Raw genomic sequence first — 22,573 nt, forward strand, 5'->3', positions numbered from 1 at the left:
CTCTGAAATCACTTTTTACTTTATACTTAAGTACATTTGAAGGTAAATCCTTTAGTATGATATTATCTCTACCTTAGCTCAGGTACAGGGTTTGTGTGCTTCGTCCACCTGAGCACAATTATCGGTATTACACAGGTGGATGGACACGACCCCCACTACTTTGAAGAACTCCAGAATCCAAACAGGCTATTTTCTCATTATTTCACACGGAATCAGCTCGTCTACATTATAAAGGCGGTTCGCTGGGATATTCTGAAAATGTGGTGGATTTCCCCTTTAATGCTTAGTTCGGAATAAAGTGGGTGTAATCAGAACTGCTTAAATAGGCTCGGACGGCGGCTTTAAGGAGCGTGTATTGACGCTTTGTTCGTGGTGAGCTGAGGTTTGTTAGTGAAATGTTAGGAAAGCGGGGCGTTCAGAGCGGCTGAAGCGGCCGGAGCGGCTGCGGACTCGCCGTAACGCGTCGTGCCTTAACAAGGTTTGGTTGACCCGGGCGCAACGCCGCAGCCACGCCGCTGAGCTTCAGTGCAGCTACTTTACTGGCTCACTTAGCCAGCGAGCTCCCTCTGTGTCCGGCGGACGCTGTGAGAAGCACGCCTCCTGACGGAATTGGGCGGGTATGTTTCACGAGGCTCGCGGTTCTTCTCCAATATTGTTTGCCATGAATCTTTATTGTTGTTGCGGGCGACGGTAAAGCCGGCCGGCTAGCTGCGCGGACTGGGGCGGGCTAAAGCAGCGCATGGTAGGTGTCCGTGTCCGTGTCCGTGAGGGTCGGTCTGCGTGCCCTTGTACACAATGTACCAGTGGGTCCTGCCATACTTGCTCGCCGAGAGGACCGGGGCTTTCCTGGAAGGTCTCGCTCTGGGATGAGCGAGCGGTTCCTCTTCGGGTTTAACTGTGTGGACGAACTTCATTCATTCCGGTGGTGGAGCTTCAGCAGTTCAGGGTCTTGGCTGTAGATAAAGTTTGGTGACACTAGTCAACTCCACCATTCCTGATATCCTACTGCCGTGTATTCATGCCGTCCTGAGAACGTTTGAACCCGTTAACTTAACATTTACTCCCATCTCGCAGACTGTAGTCCATCTGTTTCTCTGACACTCTGTTAGCCCTGTTCTTCAGTGGTCAGGACCCCCGTGGACCCTCACAGAGCAGGTGCTGTTTGGACGGTGGATCATTCTCACCCCTGCAGTGACGCTGGCGTGGTAGTGGTGTGTTGTGCTGGTGCGTGTGGATCAGACGCTGCTGGAGTTTTTAAACCCCTCAGTGTGGCTGCTGGACTGAAGAATAGTCCACCAGCCAGATGTAGTCGGCAGAGTCCTGTGAGCGCTGATGAAAGACTAGAGGATGACCGACACAAACTTCAGCAACGGGTGAGCTACTGTCTCTGACTTCACATTTACAAGGCGGATCAGCCAGGTAGGTGTGTCTAATGGAGTGGACAGAGAGTGGACGCAGTGTTTTTAAAAACTTGATGTCTGATCCACTCGTACCAGCACCGGCATGTCACCACCATGTCAGCGGCACTGCAGTGCTGAGAATGATCCACCACCCACACAATACTTGAGTTGTGGTGGTCCTGACCCCGAAAAAGGGTGAAAGGGTGCGAACACAGTCTACAGTCTGTGATGATCGAACTACAGTATAGTAAGTTTAAGTGATGCTTTTTTTAATCCCACACATGGGAAATTCCACCATCCGCATTTAACCCGTCCGTGAAGAGAAACACCACACACACGTTAGGGGGCAGTGAGCACACTTGCCCAGAGCGGTGGGCAGCCCAATCCGCAGCGCCCGGGGAGCAGTTGGGGGTTAGGTGTCTTGCTCAAGGACACCTCAGTCATAGACAGTCGGCTCTGGGGATCGAACCAGCGACCTTCCGGTCACGAGGCTGGATCCCTGACCTCCAGCTCACGCCTGCCCCATAGTATAGGACCTGTGTTAGTAGCGCAGGGTGTCTAACTATTTAGTATCAAATTTTTCCGCTACATTATCATCTTAACAGTTCAGCAAATGCTAAAAGTGTGTGTGTGTGTGTGTGTGTGTGTTTTCACCAGGACTTTTGAGAACAGTAAGCCAGCAGTGCATGTACCCCAGAGCCTGACACCTCTCTTCAATGGCTGCCTCTGACTTCTCCACCACTGTGCCTGAAGGGTTCCACTATGAGACCAAGTATGTCCTCCTCAGTTACTTCAGCCTGCCCCCATCCTCCCTGTCAAGACCTGCAGAAGGTAAAGAATAGCAGCAGGATGGACTCCTGATGACTTCATGCAGTAACATTTTTTTTGTGATGAATGGGACAAATCCATTCTTTCTCTCAGCGTCCAGTCACTGGCTTTAATGTAACCTTCAGAGAGCATAGGTCACTTATGGTGCATGTCATGATTGTATCGTTCTTCAAAAGTGTAGGAGACCACTAAAACCAAGCAAACTACAGTTGCAGTGGCTCTAGATGGGGGCTTTAAAGGACAGGTAATTAAAAAAAATATATTTAAAATAAAAAAAAAATGTAAGTAAACTGCATTGGGCATTCTGCTTTGCTCATCATAATATGTGTGAACCGTGGTGATCAAAGTATATCTGCTAATTACAGTAGATGTAGGGTGCCTGGATTCTGTTTTGTGGGATTTGCTATACTCTGTTCTGACCTGAGTCGGTTTTCTCTTTATGATCTTTCTATGAGGGAAATTTTAGTCTCCGCCTCAGAAGCCTTACCCACATGTAAACGGAGCGCTTTGTGTTTTCCATATTAAAGTGGCTCACAGCTATTGAGTTCTCCCAGGTTTTAGTAGGTTTAGTAGGTTTCATGTTGGTACTGTCTAATTCAACCCACTAGCAGAACCCAAACTGTGCAAGCAGTTGCCAGCTCTGCACACCTCGACGGATTTAGCCACTGATTCAAAATATTTGCAGCGTTGGTCAAGTTATTTGAGTTTTCTCGTAGGCATTTAGCAGCTGTTGGGCAAGATATACCCTTACTACCAGTGTTTCCCACGGGTGACTTTTGTTTGAAGCTCTGATTTCAATATTGCCTTCCCCTACAAGTCATATTACTACAGTGTCCTTTGTTTGGTCATTTTGAATATCAGTTAAATGACCCTTAGAACGCACCACTCTCTCTGATCAGAGGTGTCAAGGCCATATTTAAGATGACAATTTTTTACAACCATACTGCATATTATACTGCAACATTCACTAAATGCACTTTTACTTGACAGATTAGGTCTCAGCTTGCATGGTATCTTCCACGTTTGCTTTAGTGTAAGGAGACTTGGAAAATTGCAGTTCTGTGAAAAATGTAAAGTGCCGTCTTTAATTAAGTGACCCTTATTAGTCCTGCAACGGGGAAATTTCACCTCCTCGTTTAACCCGTCCGTGAAATGAAACACCACACACACACTAGAGGGCAGTGAGCACACTTGCCCGGAGCGGTGGGCAGCCCAATCTGCAGCGCCCAGGGAGCAGTTGGGGGTCAGGTGTCTTGCTCAAGGACACCTCAGTCATATACAGTCGGCTCTGGGGATCGAACCGGCGACCTTCGGGTCACGAGGCTGGTTCCCTGACCTCCAGCCTCCAATCATCTTGATTGATTAGGGTTTTTTTTGAGCGGTGTAATGATTTCCAGTATTCTGACTGACCACAACACTGTCATGCTGTTTGGTGCTCCTTAACAGGTGTGTGCTCCTTAGGTCTGTGTTTATGTAGCCTGTAGGAGTTAGAAAGAGCAAGGCTGCTGTCAGACCCTATAGCTGAGCTGACCGCACTGCCCCTTTGACACAGAGGGGTGTAAGACTTGGTGATAATTTTAACTGAAGAATGTTAAGGGACATGGCTGGGATTCACTAGCGATAAACTTTTGATCATTTGATTTTACTGTAGAGGTTCCAGATGGATGGAGTATCATAGCAGTGCCACATGATGCAGCTAATAAGAATTAGTTTTCTGGACTGTAATAGAAATTGACCCAGACTTTGCTAGATTTTTTTTTTTTTTTTTTTTTGTTTAGTCATCAGGCAGTGGCAGAACAGTATAGTATAGAAAAAGTGGTTGAGATTTTCCAATATTTTTGGGAATATTTTTCCCCCCAATATAAAAATTTATCAATTTTATCTGACCATAAATCAGATTATAAATGGCTGAAGTGGTCACCTGTTGGACTGCAAGCTCTACTGGAGGTTCCCTCTGTCCCTTTTAAGAAACGAGCATCTGGCATTGGTTAGGACAATAGAATGGAGATGGCGTGGCCCCTCAGGCGCATCGGTGTGTAGATCAGGACTGCGCTGTGTTTCCTCTGCTGCACTTTTCATTCAGCAAGGTTAAAAAGCAGAGCAATGAGCTTCTGATCCCTGCTTTCCGCTCAGCCCAGTCTGTGCCCTGACAGCCTGTCGAGTGCAATCTCTGCTGGATTACTCACACGCCACTGGATCAGTGTGCAGCGGACCTCGGCCGAACCCCATCAAGCGTCATCTTGGCCTGCAGGCCAGCAGCAGTGCTACTGGGCCAATGGCACGAGCTCGTCGTGGAGTTTTCCATTAAATGACCCTTCGCAAAGGAGCTTTGTCTAGTCAGTCAGTTGACATTTTCCTCAAGCTTTCTAATTCAACTTTATTATAAATTAATGATGTATTGCATCATATATTTCGTTGAGAGCCAAACAAGCATATGTTGAAAACGGAGAGTAAGGAGGTGCTTTCAGCAGGTAAATTAATCTTTAACTAATTTTATTGTGGCAGCAGTGGAAAAGAGTGCTCACTTGCATTTGTCAGGGAAACCATGTGCAAAACCTCAACACCAGCTAAAAGTTTTGATCAGTGCTTTAAGCTGTTTGCATTAACACCATAGGTAGTAGGGCTGTAAACATACAAAGTATTGTATTGCATTGAATTGTCTTAGCATAGTGTAAATATTGCATAGTGTGTATATCTTTGTTCATGGCTCATGACTGGTGTGTTAGTTTAGGATTACCATATTAGCTTGTAGCTAAAGCAATAGATTGGGACGCTAAATAGCTCCTAAATGCTCTAATAAACTGAAATGGAGACATTTATTTATTGATCAGTGTTTTATTGATGGGTGGTGATGGGTAGGGGGTGGTGATGGGTGGCTGGTTGCTCCATTTCGCAGCATGTACTTTGCTTATTGTCTGTATATGTTCAGTATTAATGTTTATTTTCAGAAGAAAGCTCCAAAACATTTGATCACAAAGTATTTTAAAGTAAGACCCGTTTTCAGCCACTCCGTTTTTTTTATTTTTTATTTTTTTTGCTGTATGGAAAAATGTATAGAATGAATACAGCGACGTCACTGTATTGCGTTGTGTTGGATCAGATTGTGTGAATCATCACACCACTATTAAATGGTCCTAATTGATTAAACTCAGCTTTCTGGTCAGACATCACTGCCATAAGCAAACGCTTAAGAAGTTGCTAGCTGCTGCTGTGAGGTCTAATGAAGTAGAATTACTTCGGTTAGTCCCTAAAGGATGTAAGGATGTCTCCTTTAATGAAAGATGTTCTTTCTAGTATCTTATCAGAGGTGATGGCTTTTCCCCAGATGTGATTTCAGAAGGTTTGTCTAGGCACAGTTTAGCTTCTTAATTTGGAATTCAAAGAGGCCACCTCTGCTTACAGTTTTCCAAAAAATCTTTTCCCACTGAAAATGATTTTTTATTATTATTATTATTATTATTATTATTATTATTATTATTATTAACAGCGGGGAAGCTAAGATGACTTTGAGTACAGAGACATTCATAAGAAGATCCAGAAGAAAACCTATGCTGTCTAAACTAGACAGTGGCTTCTGTTCCTCACTGTGATGCCCATGTTCCAGGTGCCGCATCAGCTGATTAGTAATTCTAACATGTCATACTCGACTGCAATGCTACAAACTCTGCATATAATATTGTCTACAGCTGCTAATACTGCTGGAAAAGAGAAGTCTGCATCCCCATGTGTCATGGACTTTCCTAGAGGACTATTTTAACTTTTCGTAATGGAGTAATTTGTCTTGTTGTGTGTAGTTGGTGCGGAGTAGCTGTAGGCAGCACAAAGGCTGTAAATAGTTTCTGCCACTGTGAGAATATGTGGGCCAGACAACGTGAGGTTGAGCAGCATGCAGTGACTACTAAATATACTGCATGTTTCATGTTGGATAAAGGAGGAGGAAATGAAGGCAGAAAGCACTTGGTACTGTTAGTACTTGTGTTTATAAAAGAATTCCTGGTAACTGTATCTCCTAAGTCTGTTTTTGGGATGGTTTTGGGATAAAATGTTTTTGGGATGGTTTTGTTAAATTCTAAAAATTGTCCTTCGTGAATTTAATACATGTTTGGAAGGTCACCTGTAGTCATAGATCACCAGCTAAGATGTTACTCTCTTCTTTCCTGAATTTCTGACCCACAGTTACACTGCAGTGTTGTTTTGACGTCAGGGTCATCAGGAATATGTGGGGTTTTTTTTTTTTGAAGGTCATTCTGCTGTTTGTTTCTGGCTCATATGCTTATAATATGTGACGGGGCAGAAGTATCATGATGATGAACTTTCATTAAAGTCAACTTGAAATCAGAACAGATCTTTCGTATGTTGAAGGGTCATGTGCCTGTTTAATATTATGCGTGACTCTTTGTAATTTTAAAAGGGAACATTTTTTATTTTTCTGTAATCTTCCATCAAAATGTACCACCTATAAAATGCCTTCTGAGTTTTGATTACATCATCGCGCACCAGCAGGTGGAAAAACTTAACATTCGTTATATATAAATAATAATTTTTTCCCTGACTGTAGTATGTTTCACTCCCTGATACTGCATTTCATTTGGAATTACGTCTCAGTGTGGAACAAAAACATTTGATTTCCAATTGACACCAACTTAAACCTCACATTTAGGGCACAGCTGCACTCAAAGGCTCCAACAAAGACATGAGCACCAGCAATTTTGTGTGCCAAGTCAATTTTTTACATGTCCAGCTTGGAGGTCAAGCCAGCAGCCCAACACAACAGAAGTGGCCTTGTAGCATAGTAGCACGGTCAGGCATGTATCTTCAGAAGCACATTATCAAGTGTGTGCTTCTTGATGATTGTCTCAAGATTGACTGTGTGATCAAGCTGTGGAGTGGCTCCAGCATGAATGCTCTTTTTCCACTCAGCAGCACCTGGACAGACTGCACAGGAGAAGGATGTGGATAAGACCAGCAAGATGAAGCAACAGATTGAGGAGGAGCTAAAGCAGCTGGAGGAGGAGATCAGTGCTTGTGAGATACATGAACATGACTGTATTTGCACAATATTACTGTGTTTAGTTAAAAATTTCCTAGAAGTATAATCAGGTGTGTGTGTGTGTGTGTGTGTGTGTGTGTGTGTGTGTGTGTGTGTGTGTAGCTTTTCCCAGGACAGGTTTTGATCGGCACACGTCTCCAGTGTTCAGTCCAGCTAATCCTGAAAGTGCTATAGAGGACAGTCTGGCTGTGTTGGGGGACCGCGTCGCACGAGACCTGAGCGCACACCTGGCTTCAGCAATGCAATCACTTCTCTGTGGGTCAGTATCGGTCACATTTCACGCAATGGCATGGCTGGTTATACAACAGATCACTCTTGGCATGAACACTGGGGTCCAGACATCCAAGACCACTTTTATTTAATCCTGCAAATTAACATCAGAAAGATTTTTAGGGTGTGTTTTTTTTTTTTTTTTTTTTTTTTTTTTTTTTTTTTTTTTTTTTAGAAATTGCTTTTGTATATCATTTGGTGTATCTGTACTGAAGTTTCTCCATTACTGGGCGACTTTCTCCTTTCACTCCACTACATTTCAGAGTCTAATATCCGACTTTTTCCTCCTACATTTTGAGAAATCTGTCGTTCCTTTTGGTTTCTGTGTGTATAAAAACGTCACATGTCAAAACGAAAGAAGCGCAAAGCCAGAGCACCAATCAGGGCCCAGCGGTCATTTTGTTTAGAGCTGGTTTTGACCTGTTGGTCATACCGACCCAGTGCAGCACGCGGTTCAACGTCAGCGCAGCAGCGTAAAACTTTGGGAGAGTCTGTTCAACATAAATGATGAACTAACCTAACTTTGTGTAAATAGAGCTCAATATAGAAATATGTCCACATATGCAGTCGAGACTGACGTGGCTTTTTTCTGAATTTCTACAAACACCATTTCATTTTATAGTAAATGAGTTTGGGCTGGTTTATGTTTATGAACAGACGCCTACAGATCAACATAGTAAAGGAGCTCATCTGTGATCCTGAGTTTAAAGCCAGTTTTTATTCAACTTAAACTTGGAACTAAGTTGTAAATAAATCTGAAACTGAAACTTTGCTTGTGTGTAAAAAGTGATTTCAGAGCCACTCGGTTCTCCCTGATGGAAACTGTTTACCTTCAGTGTTTTGTGCTTCTGATCATTTTAATAGACGTCAGCGTCACTAATTAATGACGTTCTATTAAAAGACTGGTTTACCAAGAGAGACGCTGGAGGACTTTCACCTGAAATGAGTTCATGAAGCCAGTCTGGTTATAAAAATGATAACAGGACATCAGAGCCAGAATTACTCTTTTAGTACTTTTACTTTATACTTAAGTACATTTGAAGGGAAATACTTTAGTACTTTTACTCAAGTGGAGGTCTAAAGGGAGGAACTTCTACTTTTACTGGAGGAATATTTTACCTTGGGGGTCTCGACTTTAACTCGGGTACAGTGTTTGTGTACTTCGTCCACCTCTGATGATTACATGGTCCGTATGAAGACATTTCTCAGTGCGTTACAGAACTCAGTTTATAAGAGTGCTTGGAAGAGTCATAGTTGTATGTCTAGTATTTCACAATAGCTTTATATGTGGTTCCACCAATTGGATTTCAGAACCATTCATTTCTGTTTTAGCATCCTTGATTTTAGGCTTGTGTTAATTGCCAACTAATTGTGCTCATTTAATGGTCAAAATCATAAGTTTATTTTAGGCAGGGACGCAAACTTTTTTTTTAGGCATGTTTCATGTTTGTATTTGAAAACGTGTGAGATGGTCTGTGGCGTTGGGGACAATGTGCCCTCTTGAAAAAATGACAAGAAGTTCTGTAAAAGACTGATGTTAAAGAGAAATCCCTCTGATTTACATAATCCAGTCATTGAGATGTAAACAGAGGTTTTAGAGACTTTTGATATGAAGTGGTGGATTGTAGAGAAACTTACTGGCTAAGAATTGTTGGTGATGGGGAAACTGGTGTACAGCACAAATAGATCTTATTTAGTTATTCTCCAAAATGGCAAGTGAACCTACACATGTATTATGACACCACCACCACCACTGTGAACATATCTGAGTAAGAATGGCGTGATGCATCACCTCAAACCACTTGTTTACATCTTAGCCACATCTTGCATCTTAATTATGCAGAAATTTTGAAGCATCGTTGAAATTCTCCTGTTAACGTCATGCTTCCTGTCTTAGAAATCTGCTTTGATCTTAGACACTAATAAAAAATGTATGCATTAAATGAGTGTGTGTTGTGTAGCCAGCTGGACTATGAAGGTTTCCGAACGGCAGTGCTGGAGGTGTCCTCCCATTCTCAAGGAGAATGGAGCAAGGTGAGGAAATGTGCAGGTCATTGAAGCGTTACACATACTGATTTACCTGTTTCCATAGGTGTGATACCTTTTGTAAACTCAAGTCACCTTCCGTTCTGTTCTGTTCCTTCTTTTTATGTCTAGGTGTTGGTCCCTTTAGTGTTGTTGCAGGCTTTGCAGGTTGAGGGGCAGCCACTGGCATCTCTGCTGACCCTGGGTGTGCGTTACCTGGAGGAGGTAGAGGCAGATTTCATCATCCAGCAGGGTGGATGGGTGAGTGAGCTGTTCTGTTGGACCTAACGTGATGCAGAAGGTAATAATCAGCTGATCCTCTGGGCTAATATATAAAAGAGATGTCCAGGACTCTTGGAGCCTTTTTAGAGATAAGACTGTATTTATAACCTATTTTTGGACTCATTACAGTCCACCTGTGTGGGCGCTCCACAGAAATGAGCACGTGCACGGTCATTTGTGCCAGAACCAGGTTTTGTTTTTGCCATGAACCCAATAGCACACATTTCATACTAAACATATAATATAGTGATTTGTTGAAATTTCTGTATATATATTTATTTTAACTCTGCTCGGCTTCAATCGAAGGACAACTTTTTCTCAAGACCATCGGAATGAAAACCTTTTAAATTTTTCCTTTTTTCAAGAATATCCACCATCTCTGGCTTGAGGCTTGACTCTGAATGTAGTATGTCAGACTGCCAGTAAGCTGTGGTTGTGATGTCTAACTTGGTTATTGCTATTAGGTTAAATTTCCCCGCTTAACACTTAAGACAACATTTTTAATAAAAAAGCAGTTGGCTAGCCAGCTTTGGGGTACATGTATAACATTAGTGCTGAGCTGCTCAGACATTGGACACTATGTCTGTGATCTACTAGTCATTAGATGAAGGCCTGAATTAAAATGTAATTGGATCTGCAAAATGACCGCTAGACAGCTTTTTCTCCGTTTTGCACTCTTTACTCACCATTGAGAGGCTGGTTGGGCGGAGGAAAGGTGTGTGTGTGTGTGTGTGTGTGTGTGTGTGTGTGTGTGTGTGAGTGCGCGCGTGACTTAACTACATGCCTACTGCATGTGCTATATCTGGAATGTTGCTCACCACTGCCTCTGCCGCTGGGGTGATTTATGCTGTCAGGGAGTTGCTTCTGTCAATCATTATGCGTTCTGACATGCCCACGCAGTAATGGGCAGCTGCTCCAAATTTTTGGAGCATTTATCTGCCATAAATTGTGTTCATTTATAAACATTTCTTAACTATAACTCTGGTAAACACTCATTTCACTATATATTGTGATTTAAAACAAAATTTTAAGTATTTGAAACCATGTTGAGTGACCATTGCTTATACCGAGACAGAAAACGTCTCATTTCTGCCAGGAGAGGGAGCCAGAGCTCTGCTCTCGGACGTCAGTGGGCCTCCTCTCAGAATACCTCGCTTATTCATATAGCGTGTGACGCCAAGCTGATGTCGCAAGTGTGGATTTCTTTGTTACCTGGTTAGAGAGCCATAAATGCAGCATTGCTGTGTCCACGACCGTATTTAGCTCTGTAGGCTACGGCGAAGTCGCTGAAAATGTCTTTGAAGTTCTGCACGGCACAGATTTTCTCTGTTTTTCAGAGTTTCCCTCTATTGCCTGACGTCCGTTGGTTTTGTGCTCTGCTTTCGAAAGTCCCAAACGCGCGATCCCTCCTCTCCCCTCTCTGACCTTACAGGTGACATTTCATCGGCCACCAAGGTTCAGTCTCAGTTGCATGATTTTCAGTTTGAGTTCAGCACAGCGGTGAAACATTAATCCACTCCGGCGCCGTCTTCTGCCAAGGCGTTGAAGAGTCAGACTGTCTTTTGAAGGTCACTTCAGCAGACAATGAACACAACTGCTTTTTAGGTGAAGTGCACATACATGACCGCAGTCATATTTGTATTGCAACAGCTGTAAACATGCTGTTCTTTTAGATTGCAGTAATACAGTTGCAAGGTAGTTGAGCTGTGGACTCATATTGTGAAGCTTCCATGCTCTGTTGGAGTACAAGTCAGGACAGTTTGTCCCCAAGGGTTCACAACTACAAGGACTCACTCGGCGAAGTTAATTTAATTAGAGTCCCGCTTCTGCTGATGCGGCGAGGAGAGGCTATTGTCTCTTGAATAGAGCCAAATTCCTCTTGTGCAAAACCTCCATGAGGAAGCCCAGCGCTGAGGCACAGATGACATGAACGTGGAGGGAGGGGTGTGTGCGTTTGGGGGAGGGAGCAGACGGTGAACTCGAGAACAGCAGTTCTAATTCCTCTGCTCTGACAGCCGCCTCTCATTGCTCGCTACACCGTTTAGTTTAATTTTGCTGTCGTCCATCTCTTTATTTCTTCTCTGCACCGAGATTTCAGGCCCTCAGGAAACGAGCGGAGCCAGGTAAGCAGTCCGCTTTCTGCCCGTTGTTTAGGTTTGTGGTTCCACAAAACAGACGCCAAGTGAAATGAGAGCGAGCTGATGTGACTGTTTGTTTTCGGTCAAGTTCAGTTTATTTAATTGACCGGCAGGCTTTCCATCGAGTGACCCTGCACTTGGGTCATGTATTGACCCTGTAATGCATCAGCAGACTTCTGCACGGTTAAATGGTGAAGATGTGATCAGGTTCATTCAGAGTGGTTTGATGTGAAATGCTCCCTTCTGGATAATCTAGTCAGACTAATAATCTAACAGAACAGCTGTGTTGATGGTAACCAGATGTCTGAAAGGTTTAATGCCTCTGAAATGCATCACATAAAACCATATAGTGCCCACAGCCAGCTTCTGGCAGTTTTTCCACGGTTTTGCCATCATCAGTACATTAGAAACATCAGAAGACTGGGTTTTGGATAACATGCCAACATGGCTGTGTTTGTGTTGTGGACCTCACGCTCACTGGTTATTCTCTCCACCACTGGAAAGAAATCAGTCAGTAGGTTTTGGCACAAAGAACCAGAAGTTTCCTCTTTAAGATGATTAGCAAGTAAAAGTACAATGGGGGGGGGGGATATAAAAAGTGTAGTTTTATTATAAGGTTTTCAAACTCGTTTACTGTACCGCTGTGTACAGTGTGTACTACTCACACTGGTAGTAAAGAGTTACGTTCTAAGATGAAAGTATTGTTGCTTTTAGTGATGAAACGCGTTGCACAGCACATTCTGATTTGACTTGGCTAATCGGCTGATCATAATAATGTTTAATTTGTTGTTTTTAGATCCCTGGTAAACAAATGATGATTAACCAACATGTTTGAATATTGCGAAACAAACGGGACGTAGTATTTGTCTTTTTATTATTATTATTTTTAATCAGTTTTGCTGTGTGTGTGTGTGTGTGTGTGTGTGTGTGTGTGTGTGTGCGTGTGTGTGTGTTGTTTGAGGGACATTCAGGGCAACACACCGAGGAGACATTTTGAGAGCTCCAACCACAGCACAAAATGGCTCTAGTAAAGCTGAATGGGCATGACGGGGCACTGTGTCCTGCCGCTGGTGCGCCTTTAGGGGCCAAAGGTACAGGGCTGCAGGAGGAAGTTTGCTAGCGCTTGGAATATTTCTATGTGTAGGTACATGTGTCTGTGGGCAACACCTCCCTCAGTCCCCAGCCTGTCTGTCCTTCAAAACGACGTCGGACCCTTCAGGGACTCTGGAACGTTGTGATGTAACGTGACCCTTATTGCTAAATCGGCAGCAGACCCTCAGCACGGTCTTCATCCTGCTCGTCACACAATGTGATGGAGATCTACCCGTTTTAGCAAAAAATAAAAAAAACGAGGTACGGCAGTTGTTTGGGTGAGTGCCCTTGTCCAGTGAGTGGCTAGCGGTGTTGGCACAATGCCATCAGTGCCACAGTGAAGGGATAAATCAGGAGATGTTGAGAGAGCCTGAGCTGGAGCCATGTCAGCACGCGGCGTCCTGCTCATCGCTCACACGGTTTTACATAACCGGCATTTCATACAACCGGTGGCGACAGCAAAGCAGTGACCATGTGCCGCACGCACACACACTGGGCCACAGGGAAGTCCGGAAATAAATCTGATAAGTCCTCATATGAAATCATTTGGAGGGAGGCTGTCCTAGTTATGCTGCAGGGCTTCTCCACCCCCAGGAGAGGAGGAGGACGATGAGGCTGTGATGCTGCTGATGATGGACCTTTTGAAATGTTTAAACTTCATGCTGTTCCATTGTTTCAGTGGCCTAAATCTGCTATGAAATTCCAAATACCAGATTCCTTGACAAGTCTTCACTTGTGCTGTCTGGAAAAAGCCCGCGACTGTCAGTTGCAGCCTTTTTCATCGTGGCTTCGTGTGAACACTCTCGCTTCGTCACGCCTTGTTCAGTTAAACGTTTAAAGTGGAAGCAGTCGCATGGGTTTCACCACCGTCTCCCTCCGTCATTCACGTGATTTCACCGATTCTCTAAGAAAATAAAAGCAGCACTTTGAGCTACAGGCAGTCCAAAAAGGACTTTGCTGTGCTGTGTGGTTCAGTTTTTCACGATATCAATATTTGTTTTGCGCGCATATATATATAAAAATTATAGGGCTGTCTTCTAATGTACTGCATTACCACAGGAAGCTGCATTTGATTTTTGTTAAACACATTACAGACCACTTTTTCTCTTTTTTGATGAGTTTTACACCTACAAAATATCAATGCTGTCATTTTTAGTATCACCTTTATTAGAGAAGTAGTGTTTTGTTTTTTGTTTTTTTTTTTTTTGCATTATTTGTCAGCTATTACTCTTTTTAAAAAGTCTGTCTATCCACTCGTTTGAAAAGTTGTGAAAGCCCATGCCTGTATAGACAGGTGTAGGTTCATAGCTGTTCACATTAAATGACACAATTATTTGATGAATTGCTCCCCCTTGTGGTGGAACCTGACTGCTAAACGTGCAGGTGAGTATGTGGGTATTTATTATCGTGATCTTTTAAAAATAAATAATAAATGCACTCATAATAAATGATTTACTTTCTTGAGCAACACATGACTTATTTTTAGCAGTGATGCAAGCTTGCTAATTGTAAATACAGTGAATATACAGTAAACATGTTTCTATCATTTTGGCTGCAAGATGAATTGGCTTGGTGGGGAGTGCCCATCTCTCTACCTGTGCCTGTATCTTCTCTAATAGTCAGTCGTGCTGGGTTTGCTCAAAACATGTCAGCATCAGCAAGCAGATGTACTTCTGTCCCTTGATGGAAGTGAGGGAGCCTTTGTGCCCTCCGTTCTTTAGAATACCCCCGTTCAGGGGGTATCGAATGGCACCTGGCACGGCTGAGATTTGGACACCCATCCCACAGCGCTCCATTCTAAGAGTGCTGTTTAGCGGTGCTGTTACTGTGGATGCCCTGAAGGACAGATGTGATGACTCTTGCACTCTCTTCAATTATCAATGAGCCGCATTTGCAGCTAAAGCCAGACGCTCCAGCACGTTGCATAATGCAGAGTGTAACTGCTCTGCTGTTATCAGGGCACACAGTTCAGGGTGCTTGGGCCCCCAGCATGTGAAAATCAGCGTGTACTGGTGCTCCCTGGGCACAGATACGTTTATCTTTTGCTCAGACATTCCTGCCATGTTCCTGTAGAAACTGACAGGCATGTTATCTTTAAGTAGAGAAATTAGTAGAAATTAGTAGAAATCGGCACCGACGGAACAAAACATTTATGTATCTGCAGTATTAGAATTTTTTTTTTCTCTTTCCTATAAAGTTGTGGCGACAGGGATTAGGCCCGTCAGTTATTACATAATTGCCTGATCGCCTATTTTCCACATTTGTTTGTGGCAACAATGTGGATTATGAGCGTTTAAATCAGTGGGGTTGAGGCAAATACGTGTATAAATACATCAATATTCATATAGGCAATATGACATCAATGCTCGTATAGGCAAACCAACAAAACCTGAGAGCTGTCACAACCTTGTTAGCAAGACGATTGATTATTGCTGAAATGGAAGGATACACACCCGCCTACGTTTAACCACTGGATTAGGGATTTAATGTTTTTCTTGAATCTTGAAAAATCCGTTGCACAACAAGAGGGGATGATTCAAAATGTTATGCTGTCTGGCAGCCTGTCAGTACATATGTGAACAAATGGACTCTGGATATTGATGCATGAGATTGTACTACCACTGTTTCTGTTATTGCTGCTACTTTTAGCTCTTCTTGACTGTTACAGCCACCTTTACTGTTTTGTTTGTTTATATACGCATTTATTTTTAAAGAAGAGAATTTATGTAGGGAGTGGGAGGGTTTGGGATTTATTTTATTTATTTAATGTAATAAGTCATTCAAAATAATAAAAGGACCTTTGACCAAAAAAAAAAAAAACAATTAAGACATCAAATGTAAGCTCCAGATTTGTGCTGTGACGTGTAGAGAGCAGTAGTGAGTAAAGTTAGTGTTTTTTTTTGTTTTTTTTTTTGGTTTTTTTGAGCTTTTTTCTGTTGTCAGTTGGAAGCTCAGTATTAGCCAGTGTGCTAACTTTAGGCTTGTACTTTAATGGTTGCTTACAGTGACCAAAAATTACACTGTTAATTGCATTAATTTAGATGCTGCCATACAGCTCAAAATTTGTGATTGATTGTGGCCAAGTGTGGACAGTATATCAACATTCTTGTTAGTTCTCATTATAAATGCATTGTTATCAAAAGGTTTTGTCACATTGTCTGATTGTTCTAGTTTTGCTAATCAAGACAAAACGAGAGGAAAAAAGTACAGTAGTGTCAGTGGCACTCACAAATGCGTTCATTAGCTCAGATGAAAAGATTTGTTCATGTACTGCATAACGTCCATGATAAGTAATGCAGAAGACTGCAGGCCTTCAGCAGTTGTAGGCTGTGCCTGGTTAAGTGGTGTTGTTGTACAGTGTCGTTTAAAATATTCCTAATAAGAGTACGAATAGACCTAAGCATCGTTTCAGCGCTGGTAGAATATTGATAGACCTTTTTATTATGCCTCTTTTTGTTTTCATAATAAACGTGGTTGGTCAGTGTGGTGGTTAACACCTCTGCCTTCTACACTGTAGACTGGGGTTCAGTCCCCCACCTGGGCAAACACCCTACACTACACCAATAAGAGTCCTTGGGCAAGACTCCTAACACCACCTTGGCCTCCCTGTGTAAAATGATCAAATTGTAAGTCGCTCTGGATAAGAGCGTCAGCCAAATGCTGTAAATGTAAATAAAATAAATGAAACGACCGTACGCCTCGTAGTGCTCCTACTACTAGACCATGTGTTTTTAAATGGACTGGGATTAGATGGTTTTCAGAATAATAATAATTTGAACTGGTATGATTCTTACTGGGTTTTGTGCCATGTAAGATAGCAGATCATCAAAAAGGGCAATTTCTAGTTCTGGGAAGCCCCCAGAGTCTTTCACACCCATGTTAAATGACTGAGGCCTGCTGGTCTGCTTGCCTCATTCTGTGACTTGGGGCGAGAGAAGGTAGATGGTGTGAAGGGTGTTTTACCCAGTGCACGCCCGAATAAGAAACGTCTCCTGATATCGTCTGTTGGCTCCGTCTTTTGGATAAGAAGGGTAAAGCTAATGTGATAAGATACTATTGCCAAATATCGCCCTGAAACCTTTCTGTCCAGATGTTTCAAAGCCACTGTTGCTTTACAGGGGGCGTTTTGCTGTTCCCTCTCTGAGTGTCTGTTTTGTTGGTGTGGATGGCAGAGTATTGGACCGCAGGCCTGATCTTTGTCATGAATTATCAGTAACGAGAGGGAGAGAAAGCCAACTGTGACCCTTTAGATCTGTTCTTGACTGATGTTCGTTGGGAATCCAGAGAAGAGGAGCTGCGCTCGTTGACTCCCACTAGGAGCTCCTGTAGTCCGAGCCACAGTTCAGAAAGATGAAACGGTAAAACCCTCTTTCTCAGCGTCTCATGAAAAGCAGCTTAAAAATGAGGCAAAAAGCCAAGAGCGGGTTTAATCTGTCGGTGATGAGTACAGGCCTGCCTCATTCAATTATTATTTTTAAATCTCTGATTATTAGATGCACAGATGAATACCTTTCTGAAGTGGTGTGACCTGCTGCTTTTGGTGTTCCAGAGGAGCATGTTGACCGTGTTTGTCGTGGCGAATGTCTGCTTTCCTTTGTGGAATCTGTAAGGAAATACGAGGGTTCTTTGAAGCATGCTTCTTTTTTAAAGACTTTTGATTAGAATTTTTAAATAAAGAAACGTAGCACCGTCTATCATAGTTATTACGCTTTGAGATTAGTGTCTGAGGTTAAGTGGGTGCAGCCAGACGAGATGGGAGCTGCTGCTGTTTGTTCTTGTCCTGTTCTGCTCTGCTGTCTCTGAGCTGCGAGTGAGCATGTGTGCTGGAGCCCAGAGGCACTTGCCTTCACACACAGTCTGAGTAATGAAGATCAGAGGCTCGTTCAGATTGGCATGGAGGACATGCGTAATCAGGCCTGTGGACTGCATCTGTATTACCAAATTCCTGTATAAGCATTGCTTTCAGTGTTGTGTTTGTTTCTGGAAGCTTATCAATTCAGATGCATAATGACTGACAATAATTGAGATGATGATGATGATGATGATGATGATGATGATGATGATGATGATGATGATGATTTTATTGATGGAGCGGTTATATATCGTGCAAATTGTTTGCAAAATAAACAGTCTGAAGTGCTAGATAGATAGATGTGTGCCAGTAGAAACATTATGTAAGGAACATTATATAAGAGGAAAAAAAGTTTCCCAGGCAGGGAAGTCTAGTTATAGACTGTGGAAAATCTCAATCCAAGTGCCTGTGCAGTCCAGGACTAGCCTTAATCACTGTCCAGGAAACGATGGTATAAGTACATACATGTTATGTTCTATGTTAATTTTTCAGTAGCAGTTATGTGTTTGTGCACTTTGAAGGTTTCTGGCACAGATGTTTTCTTCAATTTCTGAAATCCTGTTTTTAACCCTAATAAAGGGTAAAGTTTAAAAATTCCTACTTTTAATGGTTAAAATGTAAACGAAGTCACTCAGAGTGGTTTGATGTTAAATATTCTGTTCTAGGGAGTTTTATTACATAGGAACAGTGTGGTGGTGATAGAATATCTGAAGGTTTTTATTTATTTATTTTAATATACTATCAGTTTTAAACTTCTAAAAGCTGCATCACAGAAAGCTATTAGATGAAAGAACGTGCTGCCTGATGTCTGTAACGTTTAAGGTGGAATGGGAATTTTGAGTAAGAAGCCAATTTCAACCTCATAGGATTTCTCAAGTCATTTGTCTCCTTCGTGCTCGGACCGCCAGACACTGCTTCTCAGGAAGGCGCACAGACTAGTTACACTAGACGCTTAAACACTTTACAAACATCAAGCCAAGCATGGGATCACTATGATGTGACAATAGTGCAAGCTTGTGAAGCTTGTGTATGCAAAAAACCCCATCGTTCCACCCTGTCATTGTGTTGAATATTGCAGTGTATATACCTTCTTGGTGAATATCAGCAGGTGTCCAGCATATGTGCTGTATACCACACAGCGCAGTTGAAGTGATGTAACAGTCCAGATGCTTGCGTGTGAGTGAGAGAGGAAGGATTACATGTGGAACTGGTTCACATGCTCACTGGTGGATTACAGAAACATGAATATCTATGAGAATCCTCCTAACAGAAAAGGGCACGTGTATATGTAGGGTGAAAAACCAGAATGGTCTGGAATTGACCGAACCTAGCCGCAGTGACCAGCCTGCCTCGCTCATCCACTCATTCAGTTCACTTAGTCGAGCAGTGCCGTCCATGACTGATCTGATCTGATCTGATCTGATTTGTTAGTCAAGTGGAGGTGGAGTGGGTGAGCTACCTGAGCTGCTGTCCCCCTCTGCCCAGCTGATCATCTTACATCTATCACCATCATGAATAATTATGGACTATTTCAATTTCTTTACAGCCAAACCTGAATGATTTTTACTAGCCTATTTTATTTATTTATTTATTTATTTATTTATTTATTTATTTAAACACCAGAGCCCACATCATGTGGACTAAGTGAAAACGTGACTAAAGCATTTCAAGTACTTTAAGAAAATGTCAACATAATTTCAACATAATCAGAATTTATTTGTTCTTTAATGAGCCAAACTAGTGTTATAAAATATGAAATGAGAAATTGTGCATTACACGTCTCAAAACCAAGAGGCAGTTGGCTATTTAGTATTATGAGACGTATAATTAAAGCATTTTGTTGTAGCGTATAGCAGCAGCTTTCAAATACAGGGTGGGAGCACTCACCTGCCTATGCAAAAGTTTGGGCACTCCTGGGCACAATAAGTTTATTGATTTTGTGAATTTGTCAACACGTCCTCTACTGATAACACAGTTTAATGCACAGTTACTGTTTTTCTGATTTAAACAAAAAATGTGGTGTCTACAAAGGTTGGGGCACATCTAATTCAGTAAATCAATAGAAACGTACTCTAAACAAAACTAGTGGCGAGAGTGCAGGTGAGTAGTGATGCTTGTGAACACTGCATTATGTCAGTCACACAGTTTGATGCACACGCCCTGCACATCTAGATTCTCAGTTATCAAACTTGAAGAACCCTAAAAGCAGCCTTGTCTTCTCATGTTCTGCCTGTGTATCTGTATTTATGCATATTCAGTTGTTATATTAGGAATATATGTAGACCTCATTGTCGCTGACTTGAGTGTTTCTGTATGTAAGAGGAGAATACGCAGCAGCCACTACGATAAGCAGCAGGGTCATGATGATATTTGGCCAGTGACGTTCAGGAGTTAACTGTACCTTTTAGCATTGCATTAATTTAAATCGTTTTATTTGTAGGGTTCAAAAAAAATCATGATCTTCTGTGGAAATTCAGCTGCACTGATTTTGGGATGTTAGAATCTATTATAATTGAATGATGTTTGGTAAGGCATGTTTATTTAAGATGATAAAATAAATATTGGGGACGCACCAATATGGGAATTCTAGGCAGATCCAGGAAGCTGATATCTTTAACATGCATATCTGCCAGTGCGAATGCATGATGATGATGATGATGATGATGATGATGATGATGATGTAGAAATTAGGGCTACATCTACCGTATCAGCATTACAGAAAAACCTAATATTTTACAGGGAAGCTATGGGGGGAAAAATATAAGTGATATTAAAAGGAAATGTCATGATGATTTTTTTCAGGTATCTACTCAGTTGCAACAGAGAAAAAAGAACCAGTAGTGCTGCAGGTTTTTATTTAATATTTGGCTATTTTACTATTTTTGAACTAAATCCAGATGAACAGGACCACCTTATAATAAAACATGCAGTTTGTCTGTGTTCTGTGAGGACCGATGATGTTCATGATGAATAATGAATAAAATGCAGTTATTTTAGCTTGTTAGCCAAGCATTGCCTAAACATTCAGTTCATCTGGAGTCCAGTACATACGTCCTTAAATATCAGTTTGAAACATCGGTCAGTGTCTGGACTCTCCCTTAGAGATGGGGTGAGAAGTTCGGTCATCCGGGACGGACTCCGAGTAGAGCCGCTGCTTCTCCACGTCGAGAGGAGCCAGCTGAGGTGGTTCGGGCATCTGGTTAGGATGCCTCCTGGACGCCTCCCTCGGGAGGTGTCACAGGCAAGTCCACTCGGGAGGAGACCCCAGGGAAGACCCAGGACATGTTGGCGTGACTATATCGCCCAGCTGGCCTGGGAGCGCCTCGGAATCCCCCCCCCGGGGAGCTAGTGGTAGTGGCTGGGGAAAGGGAGGTCTGGGCCTCATTGCTCAGGATGCTGTATATAACTGCAGTCCTCTGTTATACCACCAGATGGCAGGAGAACAACATAAAGCTACACAGCTGCCTTGATGAAGGCCCTGCTGCTTCTTTCTGATCGCTGGTCTGTACATGCATGAGAAGTTCTTGTAGGGCAGTGTTTCTTATTCCTGCTCCTGGGGTCCCATTGACAACCCCTCATGTCTAAACGTCTTGATCTAACCCATTACCTTATATAATAAGGCCTTTTATGAGCTAGAGATGGACACATGCCAGATCTGCTACTCTGGCCCAATAATTGAATCTGTGTAGTGCTTGTTTTGTTGATTTGTGGTGCAGTGGGACCCAAGGAGCAGGATTAAGAAGTGCTGTGGTAGGGTGGTTCCCAATGCCTCAACCAATGTCAACAGAATCAACAAGAGCTTCTGCTTTTCACTGCTCCACACATTCAGCACATCGTGTCCAGGCAGTTTGCCATGAAACACTAATCTTTCAAGATGTGAATCTTATCTCATGCATTCTCCATTAAAAATTTGCGTTCTGATAAAGCAAGTTGGTGTGAAGCCCCTTTTTTAAGTGGAAGTCCATGCGTGAATTTGAATTTTCATGGTTCAGTCATTGTTGTTTATTCTATGGCCGCTGAAAAAGTGAAGTGAGACTGTGACTCAAATCAGAACATTCTCCGCCTGGTGTAGACAACCATGTAAAGAGAAAGGAAACTGGCTTGTTGTTGAACACTGTGGTTGTGTTGTGTTGTGTTGTATTGCTGTGTGTACATTTGGCTTTGATCCTGATGCAGTGTAGAGGCAATAGGCATCGACCATTGATGTGCAGGTGTTTACAGTATGAATCGGCTGGTGGCTTTATGACGTCAGTAGGCTGGATGTCTGGCTTCCTGTTCTGCTGTAAATGGCTTGATAACTTGGCCTTAAGACTTCTTCTGAACTGCCGAATGGAAAGGAAATGCATGCAAATGTGTGCCACCGTTTGCAGCAGCAAAGCTTCATCAGTCCTGTCTTGGTATGAGGAAAATAAAACCTGACCAACATTTTTCACAGTGAATGTATGTTGTTCTTGGTCTTCCTGCTCGGCCACTTTTCTTCTGTATGCATTTCAGTTGAGTTTGGCTGTGGCTTAGGTTTGTACTTCTACTGTGAGTATCCCATTAGAGATGTTGTGTGGTTTGTTAAATGATGACGTCTGTAGCTAATTTAGTAGCATGCCTCCACTGCTTCATGCACATTACTTTTGATTTTGTC

At 42.5% G+C, this 22,573-nt stretch overlaps 1 protein-coding gene across 5 annotated transcripts in view; it reads left to right on the plus strand.

Moving 5' to 3' along the window:
- bcl2l13 (BCL2 like 13) overlaps positions 1–22,573 on the plus strand; it is a 26,759-nt gene continuing 4,186 nt past the window's right edge. The window contains exons 1-6 of one of the 5 annotated variants that reach the window (XM_017692094.2): positions 1–42; positions 2,058–2,231; positions 7,149–7,253; positions 7,381–7,537; positions 9,510–9,582; positions 9,706–9,834. In XM_017692094.2, coding sequence (XP_017547583.1) covers positions 2,117–2,231; positions 7,149–7,253; positions 7,381–7,537; positions 9,510–9,582; positions 9,706–9,834 — 579 coding nt within the window. In that variant the 5' untranslated portion in view covers positions 1–42; positions 2,058–2,116. The other 4 variants (XM_017692076.2, XM_017692102.2, XM_017692085.2 and 1 more) reach the window with 4 other exon arrangements.

The sequence above is a fragment of the Pygocentrus nattereri genome, chromosome 7 (assembly GCF_015220715.1).
Source record: "Pygocentrus nattereri isolate fPygNat1 chromosome 7, fPygNat1.pri, whole genome shotgun sequence".
NCBI classification, from domain to species: Eukaryota; Metazoa; Chordata; class Actinopteri; order Characiformes; family Serrasalmidae; genus Pygocentrus; species Pygocentrus nattereri.